Below are 16387 nucleotides of genomic sequence, written 5' to 3'. Positions count from 1 at the left end.
CCGATTTGAATAATTCAAAAAACATTCGATTTGGTACTGATAAGGAGACGTGCTGATTTAGTTTTTGGCGAAGTTAGGTCTAGCCGTTCCGAAGATACGGGGCAAAAGTGCCGAAAACGGTAAACCATCCGTTTTTAAGAGAACGGAGCGTCCGATTTGAATAATTCGGAAAACATTTTACTTGTATTGGCAGATGAAGAGTTGATCAAATTTTCATGAAGGCAGGTCTAGCGGTTTCGGAGATCTAATGAAAAAAGTAAAAAAAAATGCCATTCGGCGGTTAAAAAATGATGATTAGACATGCACATCAAATTATCAGATATTGTATAGAAATTTTAACAATAAGTATAATTTTTTTTTACTTTCTATGGTTCCGTACCAATGTTTATGCGTTAGACGGCGGCGCGGCACTTGCGCTATGACAATTCGTCTCTATGCAGTTCAAGCACTACGATTGCTTTGAAAAAAGTTCAGAATTTTCAAAATATATCAAAATAAAGAAAACATTTTTCTTTCATTTCAAAAAATAGTTTGTTTTCAAAAAAAAAATTTCTTTCAAAAAAATAGTTTTGTTTTCAAAATAAAAATTTTTTTTCAAAAAAAAGTAATTTTTTGTCATATTCCTAGTTTCTCAAAAATCTAATTATTTCGAAGTAAATTTTTTTCAAAAATGTTAATCGTTTTTAAAAAAAATAATAATTTTTGGTACGGGAAGTTCCAGCAATTTGCCTTAAGGCACGATGCCCTAATTGCCTTAAGACAGAATTCCATTTACAGCTAGTTTATGGCAATTTCATGATAATGTTTTTCATCATAATGAAACATGGTTAAATGTAATGATAATAGAACACTCATACAAAAACTATTCAAAGTTTCTTCTTCAATGCAACTTTACTAATATTTGATTAGATAGCAAAATATTTATTAAATGCAGAATTAATAAAGAGGAATGTCTCATAAATGAATTTTAATCCTGGGAATGTAGTTCTCTCTCAATTTTGATATCAATATATATTTCATTTATTTAAGGACTTTTAAGAAATCTATTTGACAATACCCCTGTGCTTTTTCTTCTGATTAAATATTAGATGTAATTAAATAATGAAGTCATTAAGTAATTGACATTAGTCGGTGATTTTTGCTTAGTTTTTAAATACTACTGCAATTAGTTTTTGAGATCTTATTTATGCATAATTGTGGAATTTTAATAATTAATATCTATCATGAAATTAAATTTAATTATTCTATAAAAATGTCTGCATGTTTTGGTTTTTGTTTCCAATATTAAAAATTATTCAGGTCTTTTTTACTGTACTACTCATACATACCTCCAAAAAGTAGTACCAGGGGGGGGTTGATTTCCATTATATATATATGTGCTGCTATCTATTTTCATTAATTCAAATTTCAATCTAGGTGTAACCAGACATAGCGATCTATTTATGCTTATTTATCTATGATCATAACCTTATTGTTATAAAAAACAGTTTAAGGGGGTATTCTAGTGTAGAGCGATGAATTTAGGTCATTTTTAAAGTGTCGTAAAAGAAAGCAATGAATGTTTTTACTATCCATTTTTACCACTTGTTTATTAATATATTTAAAATAAAATCAAAAACAAAAAGTTGGAAAATTGTAAAAAGTGGCAGCTGATGAAGTGGGTGGTCTCAAAAAATTGGCACCTCAGTCTTGACATGATTTCAGCCCTCCTAGCCATCGGAAATACCAATAATAAAAAGATTATTAATCTACAATGAGGTCGCAATCGCTTAAACTAGCGATGAGTAAATTTTTTTTTTACAAATTGGCGACTGTTTGAAAAAGGTGTTTTTGTACTGTTTTTTTTAGTTTCTCGATTTTTTTAAAAATAGTAAAAATTGGAATTTGGAGATAATCCTAGTTCGGGCTATAGATAGGTCTATAAACAAGACTCTCTGAACATTTCAATTAAATCGGTCGATTAAAACTCGAGAAATCGTGTCAACAGTACTGAAAAAAATGTTCTGAGAAAAACGCATTTAAAGTTTTGCGTGAAGCCAAACCAGTATGGAGACCGAGTCAGTAAAATTTTCAAAAACCTTCTCGTACCCATATTCTTAGATAGTTGAACTTTGAGAATATGACATAAAAAATCTTTTTTTTTATTTTTGCACTAGAATACCCCCTTAATTAATACAAGGCAGAACACTATTGAAAAATACATTAAAGAAATAATTAAAGAAGAATGCTTTATAAATGAATCCTAGGAATTTAATTTCTCTCAGTTTTGATATTAATATATATTTAATTTTTTAAGATCTTTTAATTTGTTTTGTATTCGTCAATACTCCTGTGCTTTGTCTGTTGAGTTTAGTTTTTAAATTTCTAATATATTATAATTATGTCATTAATTAGTCGGTCATTTATGCATATTGTGGAAATATAATAATTAATATCATCGTGAAATAAACATCACATTACTAATAATAATATATAATAATAATAGGTAATATATTTGAAAATCTATCATGTACTTCGCATTATTTGTTTGAAAATTGTTGAATGTTTGAAATATCTTAGCATATGTTTTTTTAATTCCATTATTATCTATTTCCTAAATTCACTTTCAAATTAGTTCAAAAACACAAAGGTCTATCAAAAAAAGTAAATTCAAATTTCAAAAATCACAAATTACAAGGCTGAAAGAAAAAACAAATTTAATATTAAATTAATTACATATTTTTAGACCAATTTCAATTGAATGGTTGAAATAAAAATCAGTTGTAACAGAGCATTTTTTTTTTATTAAAACAGTTTAATACAAGGGTGAAATGATTAAAAAAATATGAATCATAGTGGGTTACTCGACTCCTCCTCTCCAACAATAGTTCCTTCAATTTACAAATCTCGAAAAGTCAATGTTTTTTTTCCTTGGTTTGGGGCTGCAATTTTTGTTTGATGGGTGACGGACTCAAAAAATAAAAAAAATGAGTATAAAATTATGTTCTTATGCTATTAATAAAGTATTTTTGTCATTAAATTTTTTTTGAACTATTTCAAAATTTAGACATAAGGTTTAAGCCACTTAACTTTAAAAATGTTTATTTCCTATTTATTTTCATCATTGTACTTACTATATACATGCTGCACACTGGTTCATATTAAAATATACTTATTACTCACTTCACTACTATTATTACTATTTATTTCACTACTTATTTCACTATTAATTCACTTTTCACTTCAATGTTTACTGTTTGAAATCTGAAACACTAATGAGCTCTTTGTCAATTTGCCCCGCCTTTTATACCGGATCCAAGATGGCGAACCCGGATGTTGTAAAAAAAAAATCCCTGAAAGTAGAAATTTCGATTTAAATCGAATTATATAAGTGAAAAACTGTTTTTGCCACGATAAATATGCTAATAATAACTAAAAACATTACTCAGTACTTACTATTTGTTCAGAAATTAAAAATTACATGGGCAAGTGTAACGGATTAATCATGGGGATAATGGATTTAGACGCCAATTTCGGGTAAAAAATGAAATATTATGTTATTTATTATTGCTGTATGAGTTGGTAGTCACAAATTGTTATAAAATTATGTCTTGGTGTGTTATTACAATTTTTAAAATTTTTTGAAACCTAACCCCAAATAGCATAAACGTCAAATAACACTTGTCATAAGTGCTTTTTTTTGCTGAATTTGCTGCATGTACATAAATTCTGAATGAATTTAATATTCTCATGTGATAGTTAATGTAGAAAATTCTAAAATAAATATATTTGTGGCTAAAAATGTGCTTGTACAAGTTTTTGTGTTGTTTGTGAGGTTATCTGGCTGTACAAGCGTTCCTATGAAATAAATCATAGACTTATTGTGTTCTGAACATATAATTTTATATATTATTACACTGCTGAATCAATAAACACAATTCTTTGTTATTCTTTCAGTTCTGGCAGCAGTTGTATAGGCTTATCGGCTGGGTTACAAGTCTCCACAACTAATCGAGGCTATCTGTTAAAATTATAGGTCAATAATAATGATACAGAGAAGGCTCAGTCTAAAGCAAGTTGAAGCGCATGCAAATATCTACCAAATTAGATGTTACTGGTTACACAAGATCTGTGAGTCCCTACTATTGAACGAGAGATAAAATAACATTCAAGGGGGGGGAGGGTGATATTTAAAATTACCCTTGCTCCCCAACAAGTATCACATGTATTTTTAGTTATGAGAAAAATTGTAACTTTATTGTTTTGAATCTCGCTCAATCAAGCTTCTAACGAGGTGATATGGCACGATAGGCTAGATAGTGTACTTATATTACAAGTTTGACTTTAAACAAAGAAAAATTCTACTGAGCTCGATCCTGAAAAGTAAAGAAAACTGGTCTGGGCTCATTCTGCAAAACGAGTACCTCTACACGAAGGACTGAAAATGAAAATAGAAGGACCGAAAGGATTGGGAAGAAGAAGAATGCAGCTGTGATAGAAAAAAAAAATAGAAAATAGAAAATACAGGGAACTGAAAGTCAAAGCACGGGCACAAGGTAAGAGAATTATTTATTTAGACATAGTTGTCTCATACCATGGTACCTGCATTCAAACAAAATACTATATTATTATTATCATTATTATATTATGAAGAGATTTGGAATCCTAATATTTTATATAATTCATACATTATATACTGAATTTATAATTAATTTATTATTTAGGCTTTAGTGAAGATTTGTGCAGATATTTGGATTACTCGAGCCTCGAATTATTCTCTCAGTACTATTATATATATATATATATATATATATATATATATATATATATATATTTGTGATAAAAAATGCATTTTTTGCTTCAAATTCAATGTGGTGTGATGCTTACTTTCTTACAAAAAATCCTTTATCTTATTTCATGGCACATACTTGATAAACAATATATTTTATTTATCAAGTATTGTATTTTAAATTTTGGGCAGACTACTATTTATTTTCAATCTTAACATTTAATATAATTTAAGTACAAAAATAGGTTTTTATATTTAAGCATAATTATTAATTAAGAACAACTGCACAAAATTTATAATCAATTTATTTTTATTCAGGCTTTAGTTGAGGATTTGTGCACATATTTGGATTACTCAAGCCTCGAATAGATCTATTTACACTCGACAACATAATTTTGCCATAAGGATGATGAAGGGTACACACTGCAAATGCAAATAAATCATATTCTAATAATTAAAGATAATTTACTTAATCAGGAGAAATGTCATAGAGGTAACTAAGCTTCAGATTTCTTAAACAAAGATTAATTTCTTTTATTTTTATTTCATATCATAAGATTTACATAAATACTGCCATCATTTGAAGTGTATATACTCGTATATCATTTTATAATCTACAATTATCATAATCATTTATTTAAATTTATTACAATTATTATAATTAAATTAATTCTCTCAGTATATGTGATTAGAAAAGCATTTTGCTCAGATACAATGTGGTGTGATTCTTATTTTCTTTACAAAAGTTTCTTTATCTTCATTTCATGCACATACTTGATAAAAAATATATTTTATTTATCAAGTATTTGTATTTTAAACTTCGGGCAGACTACTATTATTTTCAGTCTTAACATTTAATCAGGAGAAATATCATAAGAGATCACTATTGTCAAATTTTGAACTAAATGTTTCAGTAAGCTTCAGAAAAAAGTCTCAAAAGATTAATTTCTTTTATTTTTATTTTATATCATGAACATTTACATAAAATATTATTATTACATTATGAAGAGATTTGGAATCTTAACATTATTATATTTAAGTAAAAAAAAATAAAAGTATTTTTTCTATTTAAGAAAACTACACAGAATTTATAATCAATTTATTATTATTCAGGCTTTAGTTGAGGATTTGTGCAGATATTTGGATTACTCGAGCCTCGAATAGATCTATTTACACTCGACAATATAATTTTGCCATAAGGATGATGAAGGGTACACAATGCAAATGCAAATAAATCATATTCTAATATTTAAAGACAATTTACTTACATCAGGAGAAATGTCATAAGAGGTAACTAAGCTTCAGATTTCTTAAACAAAAGATTAATTTCTTTTATTTTTATTTCATATCATAAGATTTACATAAATACTGCCATCATTTGAAGTGTATATATATATATATATATATATATATATATATATATCATTTTATAATCTACAATTATCATAATCAATTATTCAAATTTATCACAATTACTATAATTAAATTAATTCTCTCAGTATTTGTGATTAAGAAATGCATTTTCACTTCAAATTCAATGTGGTGTGATTCTTATTTTCTTTTACAAAAGTTTCTTTATCTTCATTTCATGGCACATACTTGATAAAAAATACATTTTATTTATCAAGTATTTGTATTTTAAATTTAACCTGAAAATAAAAATGAGTTAAATTTTAATACATGCATTTGTCATATACTTCCATAAACTATGTTTACAAATTCTGTTTTGAATAAATCGCCACTGAATTGTTATTAACAATAAAACAATATTTATAATATGGTTAACATTATATATATACATATATATATATATATATATATATATATATATACCTAAGTCTGTTTTTACACGGTCTGTTTTTACACGGTCTTTTTGTACACGGTTTTGATATAACACGGTTTGAAAATTGAATATTTTTAATTTTTTTACACGATTTTATTCCATTTAGCACGATTTGAAATTTTATGTACTTAAATTTTTTTTGTCAAATTTAATTTTTGCGAAATATGTTCATATCACAAAAAAGTATTTATGAAAGAAAAAAGTCTGAAACCATCGATAGTATCAGAATTATATATTTGATTTAATAAAATAAACATGAATTCTTGTTCTTAAAAATTCTTGTTTTTCACTAATTTTAATAGGTTTAGAGATTAAGAACAAATCACCCATTTTTGTATAAGATTAATGTCTTTTTTTACACGTTTTTTTACACGACTTCTTCTGGAACCAATCTACCGTGTAAAAACAGACTTAGGCGTATATATATATATATATATATATATATATATATAATATTTATTTATTTAAAGTAAATGTTCATCTGAAGTAGTACTGTCTTACTTCTCTTAATATGGTGTTCCTTATTAATTAATAACTAAGTATATGCTTAAATATTCAATAAAAAAAATTCTAAATTAATTTATGGGTGATTTACAAGTATACTCAGTTGCTGGAGGGTCTTAAATGTTAGACAATATTCTAGATTGTTTATTTAACTTTTTTATTTAATGTTTAAAACGCTGTAAATAAATGCTACAGACAGTTTAACTCCAGTTAATATTTTCTAAGTGCCAGAATTCAGATATAATATTTTTTTTATCGGTAACGTGCATGTATGTGTTAAAGTATATAATTAGTTTTTTTATTAATATATTTATTTTTTTAGCAGATTGATTAAGCAATTAAGCACAAAAATTGTCAAATTAAATTATTAAACAAATACTCCCCTTCTCCAACCGATTTTATTCAAAATTTTGCTAACCAAGTGTATATAACAGTTTATACTATTTGACAGTAAATTTTATCTAGTTTTTATTAGTATAATTAAATAAAAGTGCAGAATAAAGTGTTATTTGACAAAATGTAAAATAATGTTACAAATTCATAAATTGCTATCAAACTCAAATAGGCCCTTTATTTAACTATTATTCAGAATTTTGATAAGGTAGTATATATAACAATTTATACTGAACTTTAGTCAATTTTATCTAGTTTGTACTCATATAAACAAATAAAAATGCCCAGGACAAAATTTCCAAGTTATTTCACAAAATGTAAAAAAAAATGTCCCAAAACCATCTAAAGCTAATTATCAAACTCAAATCTGCGCTTCTATTACAAATTATTCAAAATTTTGATATGCAAGTGCTTATAACAGTTTATACTGAACTTTAGTAAATTTTATCTAGCTTTTACTAATATAAACAAATAAAAGTGTCCGGAAAAAAGTTTCTATGATATTCGACAAAAAGTTGAAAAATGTCCCAAAATTTAATCTATTGCTAATTCTCCAGTCAAATCAGGCGTTTTAACTGCAAATTATTCAAAAATTATATATCCAAGTATATATAACAATTTATACTAGATTCTGATAAATTTTATCTGGTTTATAATGATATAACTAAATAAAAGTGTCTGGAATAAAAAGTTTAAGTTATTTGACCAAATGTAAAAAAAATTCCTAAAACAATTACCAAAATTAAATCTGTCATGCAGGTAAATATTTTTTTTTCTTAATTTTCCTTTTTTTCTTAAAAAAAAGTCAAACTATCATCTGAATATTTCGTTATATAATCCATTCATTTGTTATTATTATTATTTTAATTATATTTCAAATAAGTAAATTCCTCTCTTTCATAATTTATATAATATACATAATTTATATAATATGATAATCAAAATTCACTAATTTATACATTTTTTGGTTTTTGTTTGGATTTTTTGTTTGAAGTTCTACTTAAATATATGTATATACTACACTCAGATTTTTAACACACACTTTATTCAATAATTACAGATGTTTTGAGACCATGGTATGCCTCATATTTATTGTAATTTCAAAAGCAGTTACTTATATACTACACATTTTTTAATATTTTATTTAATTACATTTAATTTTTGATATACAAAAAAACACCAACTAATCTTTGCAATGCTTGACTCAGTAATGAAAAACGTCTGTAGTTATCAAAGTGTTGTTTTGTTCATATTTAACATTTAATATTCGTTCCACTCTTATCACAAAATTTATATATATATATATATATATATATATTTATTTATTTATATTAATACATATTTTTTTTTTTTCAGTCTCCCAAAACGGTTTACTTCTTAAGCAAAATATCACCAGACATCAGCTCGGCCATCAACAGTACATGGCCATATCCAATTTATTCATCGGAACCAAATTTAAGAGCAGTTGCATGTTTCACTAAAGTAAACCATAATATATATAACAATTAATTAATAATTAATATTGATTAATATTAATATGTACTATAAATATTAACTATTTGTTAGATAAATAAGGATTTACGACCATTCACATATAGAAAAAAAACTCTGATCATTGTAAGTTTGACTGGAACTGTGATGTATCATTTTACATGTGATAATAATAATAAATTTATATATATATATATATATATATATATATATTTATTTATTTCTTTTGTAGGTAATGATCATGATTATTTATACACTGGAAAATTGTGCATAACGTCCAATATTTTAAACAGTTCATACATCAAAGATTTAGGGGAGAAAGAACAGATTGATACTTTAATTTGTGACAGTTCTATTATTGATGTTCCTGTTGATTTTAATGTGCAAAATGCTGCTGATAAGATTGAAAGTATCATCAGGTACAAAATAAAATTTAGTGAAAATTAATTGGAATTGTGATCTTGAATCTTATTAGCTACTAAAATTTGGTATAATTTTTAACTGCTTTTAACTGCGAAATTGTGTCTGTCCACATTTTATCAAACAACTTGAAAATTTTGTTCTAGACACTTTAATTTATTTATATTAGTAAACAATAGATGAATTTTACTAAATTTTAGTAAAAACTTTTATATACACTTGAAAATAAATAGATATTTTTATCACATTTAAAAAAAAAAAACAATTACAACTATACAGTGTGTTATAATATATCATTATAATAACATAAGGCATTTCGTTATTTTAAAACATGAAGGGATATTCTTAAATACATTGATAAAATAAATTAATGAGAATTGATTTAAATATTTATTTGAATTTATTATAAATTTTTTATTTATTTATGAAAAACTTGTTTGATATAAATATATACTATTGATATTAAACACTAAAATTTGATATACTTTGATATACTGATGATTACTTGTAACAATTTAAGTAGTTTAAAATTGTATAAAAAAGTACCTCAAAATGCTATTTGATACGTAAATAAAAAATATCTTCGTGATTTAATACTAATGTTAGTAACAAATTATTTAAAAGTCTCAACTGTATAAAAAAATGAATAATTGACTGACTGATTGATTTAATATGATAAATTAATTAAGAAATGCTTAAATATTGAATTATTCATTTTATCCATACATTCTTTTCAATATTTACAATTTTGTATTTTACAAGTATTTATTCTTATATATTGTATAAGAAATAGTCAAAGATGAAATAAATATCCAAATATATTGAAAATATAAACTGAAATGTTTCTAACAAATTTGTAATTAAAATTTTGATTTTAGGAATTATTCAAACATGAAAATAGTTATTAGCATGGATACTTTTGGAATGGAAGATTTGCTATTTGAAATAGCCTGTCGAGGATACTCTGTATACACTGGGTGTTCCAGAAATGCTTTTTTGAGAATCCAAAATGCTGATTCTTATTTTACAACTTCTAGAGATGCTGTTTTAAGAGTTGTCAATAAAGCATTTTGTGTGAACATCGATGATTGTTACAGGTAATAGAAATATGAATAATATTATATATATATATATATATATATATGTATGTATGTATGTATGTATTAGGGTGGTCCTTAATATGGACAATTTCGAATTTCTTTTTTCCCAAGGGCTCAAATGCTTCTAAATTAATTTTAACAAAATCTTTTGTCATGTTTTTGTTCCAAAAGTTGAAAATCGTTAAATGCAGTTATGTAGAGAATTTTATAAGCTTTTTATCTATGTAATATAAAATTTATGTGTTTTGACAAGTTTTTGCGCAATTCAAACAAATGTGAGAAAATGTATAACCATTTTCATTAATGTTTGCAATTATATTAAACTTTTGACGACTTTTTCCGTCATGTTTTTGTTCCAAAAGTTGAAAATCGTTATATGCAGTTATGTAGAGAATTTTATAAGCTTTTCATACATGTAAAATAAAATGTATGCGCTTGAACAAGTTTTTGCACAATTTAAATAAATGTCGAAAAATGTGCTCGTAATTCAATTCTTATTGATTAAGCTGAACCACCATTGTTGATATATAATTCTGGAATTGGATAATAAATTAATACACAAAAGTATTTATTTAGTGATTGTAATATTTACTTTTATGTTTTCAGTATCTTTTTCGGAAAATTTCTCTCGGGGACCTCGTAAAATAAATATTTTTGCTCCTGATAAACTTCTATTGTTCATTTCGTCCTTGTTACTGAGGAGATAAATTTCATATATTAATTCGAGTATATTAACAAAATTGTAGAATGTTGTTCTGCGACCAATCAACAATACTCGAAAATGACGTATGTTATTACTTAATATTGTTCGTTCGTTTGTTTTCGTTTCCTTTCGTTTCCTTTCGCCTCTTTCGCGTAGGTTATAAATAGGGTGAGCGAAGGAATTCGTGGCAGTCGTCGGCCGTCGGCCGCGACACTTCGTGCCTCGGAGACTCCGTGCCTCAGGGACTCCGTGGCACGGAATCTCCGTGGCACGAAGTCACAGAGTCCCCGAAGCACAAAGTCTCCGGGCCCGAAGACTCCAGACATAGAGAGTAAAATCTAATTACGACGTCATAAAAATATAAATTGAATCGACTTCGCCGCAGTCTCACGGTTTCCGGGGTCGCCATGGCACGGAGTCCCCGTGGCTCGAAGTCCCCGTGACCCGAAGTCTCCGTGCCTCGAAGTCCCCGTGACCCGAAGTCTCCGTGCCACGGAGTCCCTGAGGCACGGAGTCTCCGAGGCACGAAGTCCCCGAGGCACAAAGTCTCCGTGGCTCAGAGTCTCCGTGCCTCGGAGTCCCCGTGGCACGGAGTCTCCGAGTCACGGTGTCCCCGTGGCTCGGAGTCTCCGTGGCACGGAATCTCCGTGGCCGGGAGTCTCCGGCGGATGCCCCGGGGTTCCCGACCACTCCAGCTCCGATGGGAGCCGCCGGCCTGGTGCCCCGGGGGCTTTCAGCGCCGCCCTAGGTGACGCTGGCGCCGGCCGCGGCCGACGACTGCCACGAATTCCTTCGCTCACCCCTATTTATAACCTACGCGAAAGAGGCGAAAGGAAACGAAAAAAAACGAACGAACAATATTAACTAATAACATACGTCATTTTCGAGCATTGTGATTGGTCGCAGAACAACATTCTACAAATTTGTTAATATACTCGAATTAATATATGAAATGTATTCCCTCAGTAACAAGGACGAAATCAACGAGAAAAATTTAACAAGAGCAAAAATATTCATTTTAGGAGGTTCACGAGAGAAATTTTCTGAAAAAGAAATTGAACATATAAACGTAAGTATCACAATTACTAAATGAAGAGTACTTTTGTGAATTAATTTATTATATAATTCCAGAATGGCGGTTCAGCTTAATCGACAAGAATTGATTTGCGAGCACATTTTTCGACGGAAAAAGTCGTCAAAAGTTTAATAAAATTGCAAACATTAATGAAAATGGTTATACATTTTCTCACATTTGTTTGAATTGCGCAAAATCTTGTCAAAACACATAAATTTTATATTATATAGATAAAAAGCTTATAAAATTCTCTATATAACTACATATAACGATTTTCAACTTTTGGAATGAAAATATTACGAAAAAAATCATCAAACTTTGAATTCGTATAACTCAGCAAACAAATGTTTTATACTTTTTGTGGCATCTGTTTAAAATGTGCAAAAACTTATTAAAACACATTAATTGTATTTTATATGAATGAAACGTTTATAAAGTTCTCTACATAACTGTATATAACGATTTTCAACTTTTGGAACAAAAACATGACGAAAAAAGTCGTCAAACTTTAATAAAATTGCAATCATAAATGAAAATGGTTATACATTTTCTCACATTTGTTTGAATTGCGCAAAAACTTGTTACAGCACATAAACTTTGTTTTATAAAGATAAAAAGCTCATACAATTCTCTACACAACTGCATTTACCAATTTTCAACTTTTAGAACAAATACATATATGGGTCACCCTAATATATATATATATATATATATAATATATATATAAACAATGTGATTTTATTTGTTTCAGGCGTTATATGAATAAAAACATAATAACAATAATACCATCAGCAAAGTATTCTGTTAAAGAAATGTTGGACTTGAGAAAAGTTGGTGTACACATTGTTAACTATGAAGATCGGTCAACTGCACAAGCTTTGTAACATTTGATCAAATTGGTTAAACCGATTCGTCTAAAAAGTTCTACCAAAGGTGAAAGTTTTAAATTGAAAACTTATGGACGGTTATGTAGAAGACCAAAAGTATTCCCAAGACTGTCTGAGACTTCAATACATTGTAATGATGATCAGAAGGAGTTACACAGTGGTGTTTTGTTAAATGAAATTGCTGAAGAGAAAACTGTTGAACCAGTTAAGCAAGAAGATGTCAAAGTACCAGAAGTCCTGGTAAAAATCAGCAGCACGAGTGATTTCAATTTAGATTCCCTTACATCATACTTCAACCACCAACAACCTGGTCCAAACGATCCCTACATATCACCATCAAATGATATCCTTTCAACTTTAGCAATTGCAGCTTTGGAGCCTTTTCAAAAAATGCATTTGTTTACGAAGCATAAATTGCAATTCATGATAATTGGGATGATAATTTTATCGATCCTGTAGAGATGAGTAAAAATTTATACAGGTTTCATATACAGCACCATTTGGATTGTATAAAAAAATTGAAGGAAGAGATGGGTAAAATTGGCGGTAAGAGGAAAAGAACTGGGTAGTAGATATATGTTTATTTATTTATTTATTTATTTATTTATTGAGATTGTAAAAAAGTGTTTGAAAGATTTTTATTATATTGCAGTATACAGTGCAAATATTTTATATATGTATAAGTTTTATATATTTTATATGTGCAGTAATATAAAAATATTAATGAAAGTAATAAAGAATAATTACAACATTATTAATGATGCTGAAGGGTTTTTAAATTAAATTAAATTTATTTATAATATATATATATATATATATATATATATATATATATATATATATAGATGAATATTTTGAAAAATAGAATACACACAATTATTGAAAATTATTTATTGGTTTTATTATTATTATAACAACTATGTTACCAGTCTATAAATATATATTTTATAACCTATGTTTAATTTTTGGGTAAGAATTATTAAAATAAATTATTCAGTCTGTGCTGAGACTTGCTTGGACAAGTTTCTTTATAATAATAATAAATTTACAAATCACCAATTTAAATAGATTTAAAGTTAAAGTGTGTTTTGTGTGAAAATATGTTTTAAGTAAGTACCAAACAAATGTTTTACATATTAAAAGTGGTTTAGGCTTATTCATGAATATTTTGACAAACTGTTGGCATAATTCTAATTAAATATATTTTTTGCTTACATTGTAATATTTATTCAAGTCCAAAACACTTTTTAATACATGAAATAATCACTTTAAACATTAAATTTAATTTATATTGTTTGAGGTTAGAATTGTTAAACGTCAAACTTGACAGTTGTTTTTAGATTAAAAATGTCTGTTGTGACAGGTTTATTTTTAAATGTGCTTCAAAATAGTTAATTAATTAAATAAATGTTTAATAATCAAGTAGAATAGTTCAAATTTTATGCGTTTTTTCTTACTTTATTATTATTATTCAAAATCAGAAATATTTCAAAAGAGTGAAGTAATTTTTGTCATTGTTCAAACAAAAGGTGTGTTATTTATACAAAAAAATTAGTTTTTAGATGTTTTTCTTTGAAAAATATATTAGTATATTTTCTTTTGTGTTAATAATAGTTATTATAAGTGCAGTTGTTATTAATAATTCAATATTTACATCATAAATGGGTCGAAAAATATTTATATGCTCTTTGTAAGTAATGGTTTTCTTTTAAATCCTAAGTGTCATTACTAATTAATAATTGATAAAATTAAAATTATTCGTATTATATATTGAATTAATTTTAATATAACGAGTTTGATGTATTCTAGTAGTTTGTCTGCTTTAGGACCAACATTTTTCGATAAAATCACCATTTTAAGAACAAAAATATTCTTGAATTTTTACAAAAACCACTTTCTTCTCATAATATTTATGAAAGACACGTAAAAAGTATATTGATAAAATAATTGTCATAATTATTATAAATATAGAATGATAGATGGCTTTTCCGTTTGTAACTTTTAAATAGTGTATCTAATGTCAATGAAATATTTAAGAAGTTTGCACAAAATTAAATTACCTATATTTTTTATAAAGCAACTCTGTATACTTTAAAATGTTATTCAAAAGAAGAATAATGATTTTAGCTAACAGTACAATTATGTTTTATAATATTTATAAATCATCAACCATATTGAATCCATGGACAGATTTTTTCTAACACATTTTACTCGATTTGAATAACTTTTGGATCTTGCTGATTCGAGGCATTTTTTTACATTTTTCCAAAGAATTTCGAAATTTTGTTTTAAAAAATTTACTAAAATTTAGTATAAATTATTATATGCACTTGTATATCAAAATTTTGAATAATTTGTAGTTGAAGCGCAGATTTGAGTTTGATAATTAGCAACATGTGGATTTGGGACATTTTTTTACATTTCTTCAAATAAGTTAGAAATTTTGTATCGAATGTTTTTGTTTATTTATTTTAATGGAAAATAGATAAAATTTACTAACAAATAGTATAAATTGTTATATATATACTTGGATATCAACATTTTGAATAATTTGTAGTTGAAATGCGAATTTTCGTTTCCGTTGAGATTTGAGTCGATTGAATAATTGGCTATAGGTGGATTTTGGACGTTTTTTTACATTTTGTTAAATAACTTTAAAATTGTGCCCTGAACATTTTTATTTGTATAAATCAGTATAAACTAGATAAAATTGACTAACAAATAGTATAAATTGTTTTATATACTTGCATATCAAAATTTTGAATAATTTTCAGTTGAAACTCAAATTTAAACGTAATATATAGATTTGGGACTTTTTATACTTTTCTTCAAATAGCTCTTAATTTTCTTTTCGGACAATTTAATTTATTTACATTAGTAAAAACTATATCAAATTTACTAGAGTTTAGTACAAACTAGAATATATACTTGGATACTAAAATTTCGTATCATTTTTAACTATAACACGAATTTGTGTCTGTCTACATTTTATCAAACAACTTGAAAATTTTGTTCTAGGCATTTTAATTTATTTATATTAGTAAAAAATGGATAAAATTTAGATTCATAAATCATGAACCATATTAAAAGCAAAGACTGCTATTCATGATTTTGTTAAAACTACAGTGATGATATCAAATTGTTCGATTATAATAAATGATTTATTTGAAGTTGAATCCATGGATACTATCCATGGATTGTTT

At 26.6% G+C, this 16387-nt stretch overlaps 2 protein-coding genes across 2 annotated transcripts in view; both read left to right on the top strand.

The window, feature by feature from the left end:
* LOC113386041 (gastrula zinc finger protein XlCGF17.1-like) overlaps positions 1-3956 on the top strand; it is a 24949-nt gene extending 20993 nt beyond the window's left edge. Inside the window, exon 10 of the mRNA XM_026623851.1 lies at positions 3937-3956. Within this exon, the coding sequence (XP_026479636.1) occupies positions 3937-3956 (20 nt within the window). The remainder of the gene's footprint in view (positions 1-3936) is intronic.
* Positions 3957-8261: 4305 nt separating this feature from the next.
* On the top strand, positions 8262-13722 carry LOC113386040. Its single transcript, XM_026623850.1, has 6 exons — positions 8262-8267; positions 8865-8990; positions 9075-9162; positions 9232-9418; positions 10298-10516; positions 13049-13722. Exons 1-6 carry the CDS (start codon positions 8262-8264, stop codon positions 13179-13181), a joined length of 759 nt encoding a protein of 252 aa, XP_026479635.1. The 3' UTR covers positions 13182-13722.
* The last annotated feature ends 2665 nt before the right edge of the window (positions 13723-16387 follow it).

The sequence above is a fragment of the Ctenocephalides felis genome, unplaced genomic scaffold (genome assembly GCF_003426905.1).
Source record: "Ctenocephalides felis isolate EL2017-DRISC unplaced genomic scaffold, ASM342690v1 CF-g0.4_SCAFFOLD_03571, whole genome shotgun sequence".
Taxonomy (NCBI): domain Eukaryota; kingdom Metazoa; phylum Arthropoda; class Insecta; order Siphonaptera; family Pulicidae; genus Ctenocephalides; species Ctenocephalides felis.
Note: the sequence above shows the minus strand (reverse complement) of the source record. Positions and strands in the feature narration are given on the sequence as shown.

Coding starts and splice junctions, on each gene's coding strand:
- LOC113386040 (XM_026623850.1), top strand. Junction 8,991..9,074: donor CAGTTGCATGTTTCACTAAA/GTAAACCATAAT, acceptor ACTATTTGTTAG/ATAAATAAGGATTTACGACC. Junction 9,419..10,297: donor AAGATTGAAAGTATCATCAG/GTACAAAATAAA, acceptor TTTTGATTTTAG/GAATTATTCAAACATGAAAA.